The 17,504-nt window shown below is 57.9% G+C and overlaps 1 protein-coding gene across 2 annotated transcripts; it reads right to left on the bottom strand.

Annotated features, from left to right (window-relative positions):
* Window positions 1–1,570: 1,570 nt before the first annotated feature.
* TSPO (translocator protein) lies at window positions 1,571–14,045 on the bottom strand. 2 transcript variants are annotated; one of them, XM_081587850.1, is made up of 5 exons: window positions 14,013–14,045; window positions 12,656–12,715; window positions 5,154–5,361; window positions 2,755–2,893; window positions 1,571–2,001 (listed from the first exon to the last, which is right to left on the bottom strand). In XM_081587850.1, exons 3-5 carry the CDS (start codon window positions 5,330–5,332, stop codon window positions 1,813–1,815), a joined length of 507 nt encoding a protein of 168 aa, XP_081443976.1. In that variant the 5' UTR covers window positions 5,333–5,361; window positions 12,656–12,715; window positions 14,013–14,045; the 3' UTR covers window positions 1,571–1,812. The 2 variants fall into 2 exon arrangements, with proteins under 2 accessions (XP_081443976.1, XP_081443975.1); XM_081587849.1 differs by lacking the exon at window positions 12,656–12,715.
* Window positions 14,046–17,504: the final 3,459 nt, after the last annotated feature.

Here is a 17,504-nt window from a genome sequence, read left to right as displayed (position 1 = left end):
GTCTTCTCACTGTCCTGTGATGGAAGGGATGAGGGAGGTTTCTGGGGTCTCTTAAAAGTGCACTAATCCCATTCGTGGGGGCCCCACCCTCATGACCTAGTCACCTCCCAAAGGCCCCACCAACCAACCTCTCACTGGGGGTTAGGATTTCAACATAAATTGGAGAGTAAATATTCAGGCTGTAGCAGTCCTGACCCAAAGCTTGATTTCCTAGTGGTTCCGTTGCTAAGTTGTGTCCAACATGGACTCCAGCACACCAGGTTCCCCTGTCCTTCATTATCTCCCAGAGTTTGCTCAAATTCACATCCATTGAATCGCTGATGCTATCTAACCATCTCATCCTCTGCTGTCCCCTTCTGCCCTCAATCTTTCCCAGCATCAGAACCTTTTCTAGTGAGTTGGCTCTTTGCATCAAGTGGCCAAAGTATTATTAGAGCTTCAGCTTCAACATCAGTCCTTTCAGTGAACATGAAGGACTGATTTCCTTTAGGATTGACTGGTTTGATCTTCTTGCAGTCCGAAGGACTCTCAGGAGTCTTCTCCAGCACCAGGATTCTTCGGCACTCAGCCTTCTTTACAGTCCCAGCACTGGTTTGTTTCAGAGCAGGCTCAGGAGGGACCGTTGTGGAGCTGAGGCCCGTCTCTTGTGTTATGACCGACATCTGGTAACCTGGGTCCTCATGTGAGCCCTGAATCCTGGCTCCAGCACTTAAACCTGGGGGCCTCAGGGATGGAATTTCCCCCCCCTGCCTGTCCCCACATCTTGGGGGTGTGGGGATGATGGGAGACCCTAAGACTCCCACAGGGCAGCAGGGGATGGCCGTGGGTGCTGTCGGCCAGCACAGGGGCTCCCTCAGTGGGTTTTGGAGGTTAAAACATGAAGGCAGAGGCCCCAAAACCCAGGCCAGGGGCCTTCCTGTGCCCCTCAGGTCGAGTGCTCACACCAGTTAGTTCAGCAGAGGCCTCAGAGGATAGTGATTGCTCCTGCTCACTCCCAGTTAGAACCTGACCTGGAGGTAGGGACTCCAGCAGGAGCCTGTGTTCAAGGCTCTGCCAGCCTCACTCCGAACAGGTGTCAGGAGAGGTCATGGGTCACCTGCTTCGGGGTCAGGATGACACCTCCCAAGTCTGGGTGATCCGAGCCAGGGAGGGGTTGCACTCTGCATACCGCCTCTGACATCCCCTCCCTGATGCGGTGTTTGTCCCCGGTGGGGTGAGCCTGGTATGAGACCTGGCACCCATCCCGGCTGAGGCCAGTGGAGGACCATGCTTGGGGCCTGAGCAGAGCCAGGCGGTAGACCGGGCAGACTGTGGGCCTGTGCCCTTCAGGTGCCTGGGCTGGGCTTCCTGGATGCCTAGAGGGTGGATGGAACCTCCTCTCTGGGCTAGGGGCAGAGGCTGCGCCCATTCTCTGCCCGTGTCCACCACTCCACCCTGGGCACGCCACCTCCTCTCCTGGAAGGGTCCCAAGAGGTGTGAGTCTGCATCCCGTGGATGACCCAGCTGGAGGAAGAGCCCCTCGCCCTCCCCACAGCCGGGGGTCCCACCCATGGAAACAGGCCACTGCCAAGAAGTTGAAACACTTTATTTGGTTTATAAAGTTCCACGTTCCGAAAGCGAGCTTTGAGCAGGGCTGAAAGCGCAGGATGCTGTTTCTGGGGGGGGACTCAGCCCGGAGCACCTCTGAAACTGCCAGTCACCCCCTGGGCTGAGAGCAGACAGACAGGCGGCCTGGTGGCTGTGGGAGCCCGGGGGCCCCCACCAGCGGCAGTGCCTGACCTGCAGCGGCTGCAGTCCTCAGAGGGTGAGGTGTCATTCCGAGAGCCGCCGGCCGCTCCTCTGGCCCTGGTTGTCCCGCCACACGCGGTAGTTGAGCGTGGCCGCGAAGGCCAGCCAGGCCAGGTACGGGTAGAGCAAGCAGGCGGCCGGCGGGCTCACCTGGTGCCAGGCCATGGCCGTGGCTGCTGCCATGCCGCCAGTCAGCAGGAGATCCACCAAGGCCTGCGGAGACGAGGACAGGGAGGCCTGAGGTGCCACGACCCACGGGGCGGTGTGTCCCAGCTGCCCACTAACCGCAGTGGCGGAGGGAACTCTCCAGCCACCTCTCAGTGACCTGGCCAAGCCCCGCTCCCATTCTCTGCCTCAGTTTCTTCATCTGTAAAATGGAAACCATCACCCTTGCCCGACTCTGCCATGTGGAGGGGTGTACAGCATCAGCTGTAAGGTGGGTTTTCCTGCACCGATGGCCCCTAAATCCACGGAGCTTCAATCAGAGCCCCACAAGGCTTCCTTCATGGAGGAGAAGCAGCTGAGGGGCACTGGTCCCCTAAGAGCTTCTATGTTTTTCTTTTTGGCCACACCCCGTGGCATGTGGGATCTTAGTTCCCCAACCGAGGATCAAATTCACACCCCCTGCACTGGAAGTATGGAGTCCTAACCACTGCACTGCCGGGCACGTCCTAAAATTATATTTATTTGTCTGCATTTGGCTTAGTTACAGCATGTAGGGTCAAGTTCCCTGACCAGGGATCGAACTCAGGGCGCCCTGCATTGGGAGTGCAGAGTCTTGCCCCTGGACCACCAGGGAAGTACCCCACCCCCCACCAAGAGCTTCTGAGTGGACCAGGAGCCATGTGCCTCCCCTGCCCCCCACCTTTAGGTCCTGAGCCTGAGGGGCTGGGATACGGTGCCCCAGGTGCACCCAAGGAGGGGCCATCTCCAGGGACCAGGGAGACAAGCCAAGGCCACACTTACCCAGCCCATTTGTCGAGCACCGAAGAAGAGAGGAGGCCACGCCCAGTTCAGAGCCAGCTGCCCAGCGTAGAGGCCCAGGGGAACCATTGCCTCCTTCGAGAAGCCCCCCAGCTCTTTCCAGATCAGGTAGGAGCCATATCTGAAACAGAGGCTACCGGTCAAGGCACCAACAGGGAAGAGGCCAGGGGCCTCCCTGCAAGGCAGGAAGCCACACTCACCTCTGAGACCACAGAGTGATGACTCAGGCATGCCCTGCCACTAACTGCTGTGTGACCTCAAGGAACTTGCTTAACCTCTCTGGGCCTTTGTTTCTTATGGGGTTGCTGCAGAGAGTCTAGTTAATACGTTGGCAGTGCTAAGGGCAGTACCTGGCATATAGGACACTCAATAAATAATTGACATCATCATCATCAGTGTTGTCAAGCGTGAAGCACGTACAGAAGGCATGCAAGTGAATGTGCCTTAGGGGATTTGGGGCTGGGCCTTAGGAGATAAGGATGAGTTTGCCAGGGTTAGGCCACAAAAATATGTACAGGTTTAGGCCCATATACGGGCTTCCCTGATGGCTCAGATGGTAAAGAATCTGCCTGCAATGCAGGACACCTGGGTTCAACCCCTGGGTAGGGAAGATCCCCTGGAGAAGGGAATGGCTATTCATTCCAGTATTCTTGCCTGGAGAACTCCCATGGACAGAGGATCCTGGCGGACTACAGTCCATGGGGTCAGGCTACGGTCCAGAGTCAGACACGACTGAGTGGCTAACACTTTCAGGGGCATACATGACACCCCGAGTCAGCCTGTGTTACTGTCAAGGTCTGAGTACCTCAAGGTCTGAGGGGGACATCGGGGAGGTAAAGCAGAAGAGAACCTGGTCCTGAGGGACTCCTAGGACCACAAGGGCAGTGATACCACCGCTGACAACAATAGCTACTGCCCTCCCTCACAGCTCAGTTGGTAAAGAACCTGCCTGCAAGTCAGGAGACCGTGGTTTGATTCCTGGGTCAGAAGATCCGCTGGAGAAGGGAGAGGCTACCCACTCCAGTATTCTTGGGCTTCCCTTGTGGCTCAGCTGGTAAAGAATCTGCCCGCAACGCGGGAGACCTAGGTTCGATTCCTGGGTCAGGAAGATCCCCTGGAGAAGGAAAAGGCTACCCACTCCAGTCTTCTGGCCTGGAGAATTCCATGGACTGTATAGTCCATGGGGTCGCAAAGAGTCGGACATGACTGAGTGACTTTCACTTCACTTCACTTCTTCCACATTTACACATGCAGGCACCTCTCTGCAAGCATTAGCTCACTCATCCTCATGATAACGTCACGAGGTGGGCAGGACTGTCACCCCCATCTTACAGGCGTGGAAACTGAGGCACAGAGGGAAGAAGTGCTCAGAGCTCTTGGCAGGCTGTCGGGAGGTGAGTCTGCATTTGAATCCAGTTAGTCTGAGGCCAGAGGCTGAGCTCTCTACTCTGAGAGGTTTGCCCGGTTCCGCAAAAAGAGAGGTGCCAGACTGATGCTCTATCGGAATCTTGATGGGGAGGGGAGGCCTGGAGGCTGGAGCAAGTGGAGGCAGCAACAGTGGCGCCTCTAGACCAGGACGGTGAGGAGAAAGTGGGACACGGGAAGAACCGCAGCCCAAGGGGGCAGGGCCAGGGGCAGGAACAGGGTGCGGCCCGCTGACACTCAGGCCTCGAGGACCGTCTTGCTCCCATCAGGAGCCTGGGGCATCGCCCTGGTCTCTGCTCTCTGCCCCCTGCAGTCCCACTGGGCTGGCACAGAATCTGCACGTTGGGAACGTTGCAGAGGACGGTGGGAAGCTGACGGGTCTCCTGGGTGCAAATCCCACTGCAGCCAGCAGGGTGCGCACTCCCTCACCCAGTCCTGCTTTTCCCTTGGCACCTCCCGGGTCTCGTCCAGGAAGGCCTGTAGGGTCCCTACTCCATAGCCCTGTGTCCTTGGGAGGTCTCTTGTCAAAGGAGGGGTCGTGAACCTTAACAAAGGCAAAGCCTGACACCAGGCTGATGCCCAACAAACGGCTACTGTGACTGCTGTTGCCGTCACTGCTACTGATCTTGGAAGCATTTGCCTGCCCACGTCTGAACTTTACACACGGGACCTGCCTCCCCTGCAGTTGTGAAAACAGCCAGAGTGCCAGTAAGGGGTTGCCGCCCCTTCCAGGAGGCCTCAGAGGAAAGCATTCTGTTGTGCAACCAACAGGCCTCACAAGTTTCTCCACCTTCACTTGCCAAACGGGGCCAGGAAACGGTGCCGGCTTCCCCGTGGGCACCTGGAGAGTTCACCTCCGGAAGAGATGCTCCGCCCTCGGGCCTGGGCCTCCCCTGCCCTGCCTGCCCAGCAGGTGGACAGGCCCAGCAGCCATGCCAGTGCCCGCGCCCACCTACCCCATGGCCGAGTAGAGCGTGCCCCAGATGGGGGCCAGCACCCAGCGGGGCGGGTGCCACGAGGGCTTCTTCAGGCTGGCGTACCAGAGGAAACCCTCTCTGCGGATGTAATGGGTGGCCAGGAAGCCCCCCAGACTGGGCACCAGTGTGAAGCCCACAGCAGGCCAGGGCAGGGCCATTGCGGCTGCAGCTGCTGTTCCGGAAAGTTCTGAAAGAGAAGACAGGGCTGGGGTGAGAGATGGGGAGGCTCCAGAGTGGGGGTGGGGTCTCCCTTGGGTCTCCGAAGGACCTACTGTGAGCAGACCCGAAGTGGTTCTGTTACCAGCCCCTCATCCTTCATGGGTTGACCAAGCAACTGATGGAACAAGCAGGAGGTGCACAAAAAATGTGCGAGGCTGGGGGTGGGGGTGCTGAGCTCACCCCACAGCCCATGACACCCCAGCCCAAGAGCTCCAGGGAACACACTTCCTCCCAAACTCAGGCCCCACCCACAAGACTGCCCTGATGGGCAGGAGCCCCCCGGGTGCCCCTGCCCCCTGTTGGCTCCACGTCAGTCCCTGCTCCAGCTGCCAGGTTCCTCTGTTCTCTCAACCTCACCCTTGACCTCGTGTCTCCTGGTAAATGACCCCTTCTCTCTGCCACCTGATTCAAGGCCAGTTTGGGTAGCCTCCACCAAGAAGGCCACCCAGCCCTTCCTCCCCAGGCCGAGTGCTGGCCCAGGCTCTATGAGGCTGCGTCAGTCCACGCTCGCACCCTGAGCTCCAGGACTTCCCATTCAGTCATCGTCATTCACGCGAAAACTGGTATCAGATAGCTTGGCTCGAGTCCCCACTCCCCACCAATGTACTGTGAAAAGTGAAAGTCACTCAGTCGTGTCCCACTCTGCGACTCCACGGATTATACAGTCCATGGAATTCTCCAGGCCAGAATGCTGGAGTGGGTAGCCTTTCCCTTCTCCAGGGGATCTTCCCAACACAGTGACCTCTGGCAAATGACGGGACATCAACATCCCGATCTGGGTCCAGCCCAATGGGGGTATCTCCGTGTATAGGTGTTTCACCATCAGCCCACAGGTCTGCCCTGAAATTGCCTCCCCTTCCCTGTGTTCAGAGAGGGAAAGCAGCCTGCCTGGGGTCACACAGCACTCTGGGGCCAGGCTCTGCCCAGGTCGAAAACCTTAAGGTTGTGGGTAAGAAGGGACAGAGTTTAAGGCTGGTGAAGCCCCCTCAGCAGCCCTGAGAGGCTGGCAGGGCTCAGGGCAGGAGTGCTGCCAATACCATCCTCTGGGCCAGAGCCCCCCGGGCAGGGGCCAAGGGGACTCAATCTTCAGGTCTCTCCACTCCCCATTGCCCAGCAGCCCCCAGGTCTGCACTGAGGACCTACCAGGCGCCCAGAGAGCTGAGCTCACCGGGGCCAAGGGTCCAGCTGGCTGGACGCTGGGGGCCAGTGCTGCCTGGACGTGCCATGGGACCCCCAAACCTATCAGCACCCCTGACTGGGCCTCGGTTTCCCCATCACAAAATGAAGGGACCGAGCTCCCGCTCACACACCCTGACTCCAGTTGGAGGGCCCGGGGTGTGTGTAGGAGATAATAAGCCCCAGAGCAGGACTCGGTTCAGCACACTTGCTGGGTGGGGGCTGGGCAACACGGTGGGCAGAGGGGCCTAGACCTCAAAGCGGGCACCCCAACCTGGGACCAGAGAGAAGAGGGTGCAGGAAGGACAGGCGGCACTTTGTCCCAGGACATGGGAGGGGAGAGGGCCCGGGGCGGGGGGAGGCACCCGGCAGGCGGGGCGGCAGGTGCACGGACGAGGCTGTGCCCGCCCGCAGGCAGCGGGGAGCCCTCGGGGTGCCGGGTGAAGAAAGAAGGCTGATGGGGGGCAGAAGGGTAGCCGCTGGCCTGGAGCACAGCGAAACGCCCAAGATGCAGAAGCAAGCTCAGTGCCGAGCACGAGGGACTGCAAGGGACGGGTCAACCCCCAAGTCCAGCTTGGCGGACCCTTTAATAACGTGACAACTGTCCTTAACATTCAGTGCAAAAAGCAGAATATAAAATAGATGACAGAATGATCCCGATTTGAGCAAAAAATAGATAACATGGATACGCATTTTAAAGACGGAACTCCCTGGTGGTCCGGTGGTGAAGACTCCGCCTTCCAGCGTAAGAGGTGTGGGTTTGAGGTCCCACTTGCTGCAGAGTGTGGCCAACAAAACTTTTTTTAATGTAACAAGCACGTGAAGATGTTAGCAGCCGTCGTTCCCCTAAAGCGAACACCTCCCGGGAACCGCTGTGAGCCCGGCCTGAGCACTGTCCTTTCTGACCCTGTGAAGGGCCCACACCATCTTACCCCCCCTGCCCACGGACCCAAGGTGCCGAGGGTGGGGGCAGTTGCCCAGGGCCCCTCCACAAGCAGGTAGCTCGGAAGGCTAAGGCCCACGCTCGCCAGCGGGACTTAAGATGCTCCGTTACTGTTTTCCAAAATGTCTATAACGAGCATGCTTTTAAACAGTCGGCTGCATTCCACAACTAAAGATCCCACATGCTGCAACTAAGACCCAGCACAGCCAAATAAATAAAGAAATATTAGAAAAAAAATAAGAGGAACAGTCGGAGGGTGTTAGGCATCCAGCAGATTTCGGCTCTGCCATCTAGTGACTGATTGCTCCCTCCCTGGGCCTCAGTTTTCTCACCTGTGGAATGGGGCCAGTGAGCCCACCCCACCCCACCCCCCACCACGATCACTGCACAGGTGAACCATGAGGGTAAACACTGCCCAGGACTGGCTCCTGACAGGTAAATCAGCCTGTGTTTCTCTCCCACCCCCTCCCTCCCAGCCCTCTGGTTTCCATGGGGCACAGAACTGTTCCTGGGGTGGGGGTGAGGATCTGATCTCACTACAGCACAAGGCCCACCTCTGCCGGGTCTAGGGGAGCTCTGGCCCAGTGCTGGTACCAGGGGGACGTGGAGCCCCGGGACCCGGCCACCACGGTGTCCCTTCAGGGGAGCCCAGGCCACCTTAGCTGCTTTCTCAGCTACAGCACCGGGCACAACCCTGCTCAGCCTGTATAATAAATGTGTTGAAACCACAGTCAAGTGGCAGCCTTTGGGCAACCATAATAAGCTGCATTCAGGGCCTGAGGGCTCCCCTGGACTGTGACGTGGGCTGGGCAGGTGGGAGGGCTTCACCCCACACTGACTCTCACACACAGACAGGGACACCGAGGCCCAGGGGCTCAGGCCTCCTCAGGATGACCGTATGAGCCTTCCCCCAGGACAGTCCCAATTTATGCCCACTTTGTCCCAAATGAATGCCCCCTCCTCAGGAGTGTCCCTTTTACAGGTAACCAAGGTTAATGCCACCAATATAAGACACGTGTCCCAGCTCAGGGAGGTGGACACACTCACTGTGGTATGAAAACTCGGGCCCAGTCATGAGAAACTGTCATGATCTGGGCTGGAGGAACATTTGACCACACACCCGCCCTGCCCTCTAGCACTTTTGAAAAGGGTCAGGTCACGGAAGGCAAGGGAAGACAGAAGGATATGTCACTGACTAAGGACAGATAATAGCTAAACAGAAGCTGGGACCCCGGGCAGATGGTGTCCTGGGCCAACAGGTCGGGTTAGCAGGGTTACCAACAGGGTGTGTATTTCCTGGTCCAGGAGGGGAAGCTGGGTGAAGGGTGTGTGGCAACTTTGTACTACCTCTGTAACTTTGCCGTAAGTCTAAAATTAGTCCAAAATAAACATTTTTGAAAAGAGTGTCCTGCTTTGGACACAAATTTGCATCACCTCCTACTTTTTTCTCCACATATTCATCACAGCATCAGTCCCTAACCTCCACCCCTGGCCCCAGATGCCCCACCTGCCACCAAGTCCCTTCAGAGACTCCTGACCATTTGGTTTTTATTTCCTGTTGCTTGTGATTCATTGAAATGAATAGCATACACACACAAGAAACCATTTTAAAGTGCACAGTTCAGGGGCAATTTCATACATTTCCAATGTTGTGCAACCATCTATATTAAGCTCCAAAACATCTCCATCACCCCCTAAAGGCCCCAGCACCCATGAGCTGTCACTCCTCGGTCCTCCTGCCCCCAGCCCCTGGCAACCACTAGCCTACTTCCTGTTTCTATAGATTTCCTTTTCCGGACATTGCACCTAGATGGAACCACGCAATTTGTGGACCGTGGGATCTGGCTTCTCCCACCAAGGGTGTTTTCAAGGTTTATGAACATCGTGGCCTGTGTCTATACTTCTCTGCAAGGTGTCGTGGGCAGGTGTCACCCGGTCACAGCACCCAGCCGGTGCCCAGGAAATCCCCAGCGTGCCAGTTGACAGGGCTGGAGAGCCCATCACCCTGGCCCCTTGCTGGGCAGAACAAGCAGAGCCCCGAGAAGGGGTGCTGGCTCTCCCAAGGCCGCGGTGACTGAGCACGGCTTGAACCCCACGCTTCTGCCCACCATTCCAGGCTGCTGTATTTATCTATGCACCACTGGACCGAGGGGATTAATGAGTCTGCCCAGCCCCAGGGTTAGAAAACAGGTAGCTCAGATGCCCAGTGAAGACAGTCCAGACAGGGAGCTTCCTGGGGCCTCATGGGGACGGCCAGGCTCTTGAATCACCCGATTAGGGGACCCACCAGGCTGAGTCATGCTGGGCTGGGCAGGGCTGGGCGGGGCAGCTGGCCCAGGCAGGCCTGAGAGGCATCCACTCTGTGATGGGGTTATTGTTCAGTCGCTAAGTCCTGTCCGACTCTTTGTGACCCCCATGGACTGCAGCATGCCAGGCTTCCCTGTCCTTCACCAATTCTCAGAGCTTGCTCAAACTCACGTCCATCCAACCATCTCATCCTCTGTCGCCCCCTTCTCCTTCTGCCCTCAATCTTTCCCAGCCTCAGGGTCTTTTCCAATGAGTTGGCTCTTCACATCAGGTGGCCCAAGTATTAGGGTTAGAGACTACCAGTGGTCAGGAAGGGGCTGAGGCAGAGGGGCAAAGCCACCCACCTGTCCTTTATTTGTTTCCATCAGAGGGTGACTCAGCCCAAACTTTGGCTCTGTCTCCAATTTTCATGGTGAACTCAGGCCAAAGCTCTGCTTTGGGCCTCAGTTTCCCCTGACATCAGGTGAGTACCACCTGCCCTGCCTGCTTCATGGGGCCATGGGGAGGCTCAAGTGAGGGCCAGACAAGCGAGGGGATGGGAGGTTCAGGGTCAGGGGCCACGCGTCCCTGCAGGAGAAGACCCAGCCTCATGGAGCAGACCCAAGGCTGAGAAAATGTCAGCTGGTCCGTCACCCAACACTCAGGGGGTGAAAATGCTTCCGAAAGGCCCCACCTTTGAGGCCTGAGGCCACTGAAATTGAGACCAAGAAGGGCAAAGCCGAGCGCTCAGGCCCTGGGGTCAGGAGAAGGCACTTGGCCTCTGGGAGTGAGCAGGGCGGGCGCTCAGGCCCTGGGGTCAGGAGAAGGCACCTGGCCTCTGGGAGTGAGCAGGGTGGGCAGGAGCTTGGCAGAGGCCCAGGCTGGGCTCACAGTGGGTCAGCATCACTCCACCCGGCTTCACAGTGGCCACTGGGCAGGGACCAGCCGCCTCTCAACTCGGACCCTGAATCCCCCACCGTCTCGGCCTCCAAGGCGCACACCACTCTCCAGATGAGGAAACCAAACTGCAGGGCATCACAGAAGTTTCCAGGCCTGGGTGACCCTGAAGCCCACGCCCCCCACCCCCTCCAGGCCCTGATCTGGGAGCCTGCTGGCCTTAGCTCTGGGTCATACGGCCAGTCACGATGGGGGCTGGGTCACCTCCCCTCCACCAGCCTCCTTCTCCAGCCTGACAAGGCCTGCCCCAGAAGCCTGCCAGGTCCAGGGCTGTGGGGTGAGCCCTCAAGCTCCTCCCACCCCATCTGAACCACTCCACCCTCTGCCTACCCGGCAGAAGGTTCTCTCAGGGCCAACAGCCTCACTGTCTCCAGCCTCAGGGCCGGTGTCCCATCCCCCGAGAGGCATCAGATCCCGACTGGGCCCGTGGGCAGCAGTTTCAGGACCTGAGTCCTCCCGGCCCCCCTGGGGCGAGACGCGGGGTCTCCGGTCCTAGTGATACTTCACTCCTGGCCTCTGTGTCCCCGTCTGCGAAGTAGGGGTCGAGCCAGTGGGCCTCTGGAGGAGCCCTCTGCTCTCTGAGGCCTCACTACAGAAGGTGACAGAAACCACTGCCCAGAAATGGAGCAGAGTTCTGCCGTTTCTCTGCTCCCCACCCCCAGGCTGTACCCTCCCGGGCCTTATCTTTCCTGCAAGCCACCACCCTGGTCCCAGGGACTTGTTTTAAGGTTCCCCCCCTCTTTTTTTTTTTTTTTAATGACTCACAGTTAATCCTCCTCATGATAAGCTCTGTTCATCTTTTTCATTATGAAAATATCCAATGTAACAGACCACACAGTTCTAAAAGAGTCTGCCTCCTCCTGGAAACCCAGTCAGTGTGGGCTGGAGGTGACCAAAGGGAATCTGCTTTATGGAGAATGACCAGTTTTTTTAAGACAGAGAGCATACGCAGACATTGCCGGCACAATCAAACATAAGTCACAGGAAATACAAATGAGAGGTAGATTCAAAAATGAAACCGGGAAAAGTCAAAAGCGTAGGCAGCAGAAAGGAGGCTCGCCCCCTCGCAGCACCCCCCAAGCCCCACCTCTCCCCAGCGATCCACTGTCAATGGTTTCCGGTTTCTGCCAGATCCAGCCGGATACCATTCAGTCATGGGCGGGCGGGCAGGCACGTGTGTGTACACGCACACACACACAGACACACTCTCGAGGCAGAGAGTGGCCTCTGGGCTTGCACTGCGGAGGCGGTAGGGCTCTGCTGTCAGACCACGAGAGCATCGGAACCCCGGCTGCCCTGCTCTGAGCCCCTGGGCCGGGTCCTGGGTGAGCGTGTCCCTCTGTTCAAAGGCTCCCTTGGGCGCCTAGGATTCCCACTGACCCTCCCTCTGGGGGTGCTGAGCACCTGTTTCCTTTATTCCTGAAGACGCTGGCCGCCTCCCCTCTCTACCTCCCCAGCTTCTTTCCCAACTCAGAGCTACAGGGCAGGAGCGGACCCTGCCTCCTGCTGCCCTGTGTGGGGTCCCCACACCTCACAGAGACACGGGGGCCCGTGGCCCTGTGCGCCAGGCACCCTGGGCCATGTTCCTCGTCCGCAGCCTCCTCCCTGGACATGACCCTTTTGGAACAGCCTCAATCCCATATCCCCAGGGGAGGCTAGAGTCCTGGTCGTCCTGCCGTCCACTCTGGAGCACGTGGCCAGTACCAGGGACCATCAAACTTCACCAGGCCAGCAGTGAGATTCCCGCAGGCCAGGCCACGGGGGCTTTGCCAGGCCGCCCCGGCACTCAGCAGTGCATCCACAGCTGGAAGCCCCACTGTAAACAGACAGGGCAGAATGACCCCCAAGGAAGAACCAGGCATGGCTCGCTTGATACAAGAGGAACCGTTTCAGGACTGACCTGTTTCGTGATCTAAGCCTGGCCGGGGTGCTTTCCCCTCGAACAGATCCCAGTAATAATCTTAAGGGAATGAAAGAACAAACAGGAAAGAGAAGTAACAGCAGCAAAGATAATGTCAGCTGTGAAGACTCCCAGTTGTTTCCGTGGTGAAAGTTAGCCTGAAACACTTTTAGCTGTTTTGCAAAATTTCATCCCCACCCTCGCCATCCGCACTCCCAGCCAACAAATCGACTGGAACCTAAGGAGCAAGAAGTTGACCTTTGCTGATCCCTTGTGACTTCAGTCAACAGAAGTTTGGACATTGCTGAGCTTTGTCCCAATTCTATGAATTCTGTGAATTCTCCTCCACTCAAGCCTTTATGAATACGCATGGACGCTTAGCTGCCTGCAATACAGGAGACCCGGGTTTGATCCCTGGGTCAGGAAGATCTGGAGAAGGGAATGGCTACTCATTCCAGTATTCTTGCCTGGAGGATTCCATGGACAGAGGAGCCTGGGTCAGTCCATGGGTGGCAAAGAGTCGGACGTGACTTGAGTGACTAACACACACGATTTTGCTGTAGGAGGAGTCACCGCTTTGGGAAAGCTGCAAGATGCTCTCCTTAGCTGTTGCAAGTAAGAAACCCTTCCTTCTCCCCATCTTTGGCTTGGCTGTGCCTTTTGGCTGGGCACCCACCAAGAGACAAACCCAGTCATCAGGGAACACCACGGCCCCTGCCACCAGGGCTCCCAGCTCCTTTGCAGGAGGGGCAGCTCACAGGCAAGTCGGGGGGTAGGGGGAGCTGCACACACCAGGGCCGCAGGCTACAGTCCACCTGCGCACTGAGCTCCGGACCCGGGGATCTAGGGACCCGGTTCTAAGGCTCCGCAGGGCCTTCACTGGCTTTGAGCAAATGACCTCCCCTCTTCCGCCTGGGTTTCCTCCCGTAGAAGTGCCGAGTCTCAGTGGATCAGGAGCACGAGTTCCCCCCGGCATTTTGTGATCCTCAAGTACCTGGCTCTGCCGCTCCCGCCCTCTGCCGGCCTCGGCGGCTCAGCTAGGGAATGGGCGGGAAGCAGGGGTGCCTGGCCCCCGGCGGGGTGCGGCGGGGCGGGGTTGCCCAAGGTCTCCCTCCCGCGCCCCCGATCTCGCCAGGATCCCGCCGCGCAGGAACGCCAGCGCCGAGGCCAGGACTGGGGTCATTGCCGCCCCCGCCGCCCCCCACTGCCCCCGGCCGATCCGGGTCAGAGTGCTGTCCCGTGGCCTCCCGCCGCAATCTCCCCTCGGACCCTGCGCCGGCGGGCGGGCGATGTCGCGGGTCGCTCCCCGCGGGGGGCCCCCTTCCCGCCACCCCCTCGGCGCCTCGTCCCCACTCACCAGCGACGACGAGGACTCCGCTCCGGGAAGGGCACTGCGCGGCTGGAGGTGGCGGCCCTTCCCGGGGCCCGGCCCCGCCCCGCCCGGCCGGCCCCGCCCGGCCTGGCTGGAAGCCCGGGCCGCGCCGCCCACAGCCCCGCGGGTCCCTGACTCCAGCCTCCCGCCGCCGCCTCCCCCGGGTGCGAGCGGGTCTCTCGGCCGCTGTTCCTCCCCTAGGTGGCCGCTGCTCCGCGCAGACCCAGCCGGCGCTGCAGGCAGGTCCCTTCTCTTGAGCCTTTTTCCCCTCTGTAAAATGGGGCGATAGAGGCCACCGATCTCAGAGAGAGGAATTGCAGTCGCCCGATGGCAGAACCCTAAACAGCCTCCTACACAGCCGCCCTGGGCCCCCATCTCCGGAGGCGCACCCCAGTTCCTTTAGCTTTTGCCCCAGGACAGGAGGCAGAGCTGCACTCTGAGTCTGGGCTTAGCTGTCTTGTGGCTGGCTCGCTCTGCCTCCATCCCCTCATCTGTAGAAACGGGCTCAGCGTGGTGGGACTGAGGAGGATGCCAGGTGGTAATACAGGACACCACAGATGCTGGACATTCAGTGAGCATCACAGCCCAGAGGTGCCCTCCAGTTTGCCAGGGTCACTCTGATGAGACAGCATGTCCAGGACCCCGGCCTTGAACACCTCACCTCTTCATCTGCTGGTGCTGCTTAATTACTGCAGCCCCAGGCCTGTCCTGGCCCCCTTGGCGAGCTCAGCCTGGCAGGGCCCCCCAGACAGCGCAAACACAATTGCCCACACTGGACACTGGAGGCGGGGGAAGCGGGGGACAGACAGGTGAATTACGCCTGCTTCCCCAGGGCTGGGGTCTGACTTTCCTAGGCCCTGACATTTCTGCTTTCATGGGCCTCTTCTGCCTTTGACAGTGTTGATCTAAAGATAAGGATGAAAAAAGATGACATTCTCTTCATCATTTTCTTCTGATTTTAAAAGAAATTACATTTTCCTGGATCTCTCAAAGTACTGGGGCCCAGGCATTGCGGCTGTTGTTTCTAATGAAGTTGCTCTGGCCACGCCTCCCAGTGAGCTGCCAGCCCTGGCCCTCTTCCTGTAAGGAGGTGCCCGGTGGCTTGCCCCGGAAGCCCCGTTGGGGGAGGCATCGCAGCTTCCCTCCCGCCCGACCCCGCCTGCATGCGGGGCTCCAGGCCAACAGGGGAGCCTGCTGGTAGGCAGAGATGTACACTCCCAAACCCTTGCTGCACACCAGGGCCAGGTCGGTGAGGGAGAGAGCAGAAGAAACATACCCGGCCCCCACTTTTTCTATAGAGGAGACTCTACAGTGCAGAGGGCCAGTGGCTGCCCAAGGGATTCACACGCGGGTCCAGATGAGATGTGGGTGCCCCTCCCATGCAGGGAAGCCTCCCATTAACTTGTACCTCCCTCTGTCCAATCCCAGAGACCCCACCTGAGCCTGGTCTGCTGTCCTCCCTAGCTGGCCCCCAGCTCCTCTCTTGCCCCACCTCTGCTCAGGATCCTCTGTGGCTCCCACTGCCTTAGGATCCAGTGCAAGCCCTTTTACTTGATGCTCAAGGCCCTGACTACCTGACCCTGTCCCACCTCCATGCCTGTGCACACATTTCCCCTCATCCGGGGCAACTCGACGTGTCCAAGTCTGACGGCTCCAACACAAGGAAAGCCCAGTCAGTCCAGGAAGGAGGCCTGGAAAACACCCTCCCAAACCCCGAGAATGCTCAGAGAGGGGACAGGGTCACACTGCTTGCCAGTCGGTTAGGAGCCTGCATTCTTAACCACTGTGTCATTCGGCTTCTCAATTCTAAGTGTGATTCAGATGCAGTTATTTCATTCTGTTTTATCTGTGTGTTTACTTTCTTACATGCTGCTGCTGCTAAGTCGCTTCAGTCGTGTCCAACTCTGTGCAACCCCATAGACGGCAGCCCGACAGGCTGCCCCGTCCCTGGGATTCTCCAGGCAAGAACACTGGAGTGGGTTGCCATTTCCTTCTCCAGTGCATGAAAGGGAAAAGGGAAAGTGAAGCCGCTCAGTCGTCTCCGACTCCTAGCGACCCCATGGACTGTAGCCTACCAGGCTCCTCCATCCATGGGATTTTCCAGGCAAGAGTACTGGAGTGGGGTGCCATTGCCTTCTCTGCTTTCTTACATGAGTAATTCATATTTAAAGGAACTGGAAAATATAGACAAAAGGAAAAAAAATAAAGCCACCTACTCTCCCATCACCCACCATCAACACTTTAAGAGTCCTTCTGTGCCTTTTTCTGAGCATATAGGCACACATGCCTTTGCAAGAATGCCTTCATGCAGTACAGTCATTGGTTCTGTAATTTGTTTTCTTCCCCTTATAATAAATCAAAAACCTCTTTCTACTTCATCAAACATTTGTCTACCTTTTTCTCTTAATTGTGAACTGTTTCAAAGAAACAGAAACATATAAACAGCGCTATACTGATTCGTCTGCTAGAGAGAGTGGGCATGACAGCCAGGCCAGAGGAAGACCCTCTGGGAACGTGAAACTCTCTGGGGGCACAGACTGGCCTCAGCCTCCCTAAACGTTGACAAGAGTCCTCTGGGGCAGCCGGAGGGCAAGGCCGGGGTGCGGCTCCCCTATCAGCACGGACTGCAGGGCGGTGGTGTGGACATTCAGAACAAAGCAGTCAGAGGCATGGGTGGTCTGTCTTCTTGCTTTTGAACTCACTGCACCTCTGTCCAGCTCTCAGGGGCACTTCTGTGGACACTTCTGTGAGGTGGACCCTTCAGTGAGGTGGAACAGTGTCCTTCACGGAGCCAGGCAGCAGGATGTGGAGGGGAGAACAAGGGCTCATCAGCTAGTGATCAAGACAGCCAAGGGTGGATGCGAGCCTAGGCCGGGCTCACCGGATATGCAGCTTCTGTTTTGTTTCTTGGCTGCGCTGGGTCTTTGCCGCACGGGCTCTCTCTGCTCGTGGCGCGCCGGGGCCACTCTCCATTGTGGTGTTCCGGCTTCTCATTGCGGGGCTTTCTCTGGTTTCAGAGCACGGGCTCTGGAGCACAGACTCAGGAGTTGGGGTACACAGGCTTTGTTGCTCCATGGCATGGGGAATCTTCTGGGATCAAACCCGTGTCCCCTGCACTGGCAGGCGGATTCCTAACCACTGGACCACCAGGGACACCTCCAGGAGGCAGTCTTAAGAGAGACAGCAGAGGAGGTACCTTTTAACGGAGATCTTGCATTCTGTCCCATGGGTGACTTGAAGGATGCTTGACTGTGTGACAATTCAAAGTTGGAGATCCTCGCCCCGTGGCATCATGAGGACATACTGATGAGCCAGCTGAAGCCCTTCTACATTCTGAGCCTTTCTGTGTAAAACCTATTTTGTTCTTCCTGGCCAGTTTTAAGCTTTTTGTCCCCAGAGTTCTGGAATTCCATACTGATAACTCCTCGAAGTGGGTCTAATTTCATCCATGGTGCCAGCTCTCGGAACGCTCATATC

This window comes from Giraffa tippelskirchi, chromosome 4, assembly GCF_054371585.1.
Source record: "Giraffa tippelskirchi isolate mGirTip1 chromosome 4, T2T-mGirTip1v1.2.pri, whole genome shotgun sequence".
Classification (NCBI taxonomy): domain Eukaryota; kingdom Metazoa; phylum Chordata; class Mammalia; order Artiodactyla; family Giraffidae; genus Giraffa; species Giraffa tippelskirchi.
The sequence above is the reverse complement of the archived record's forward strand: the minus strand, read 5'-3'. Positions and strand labels throughout refer to the sequence as shown.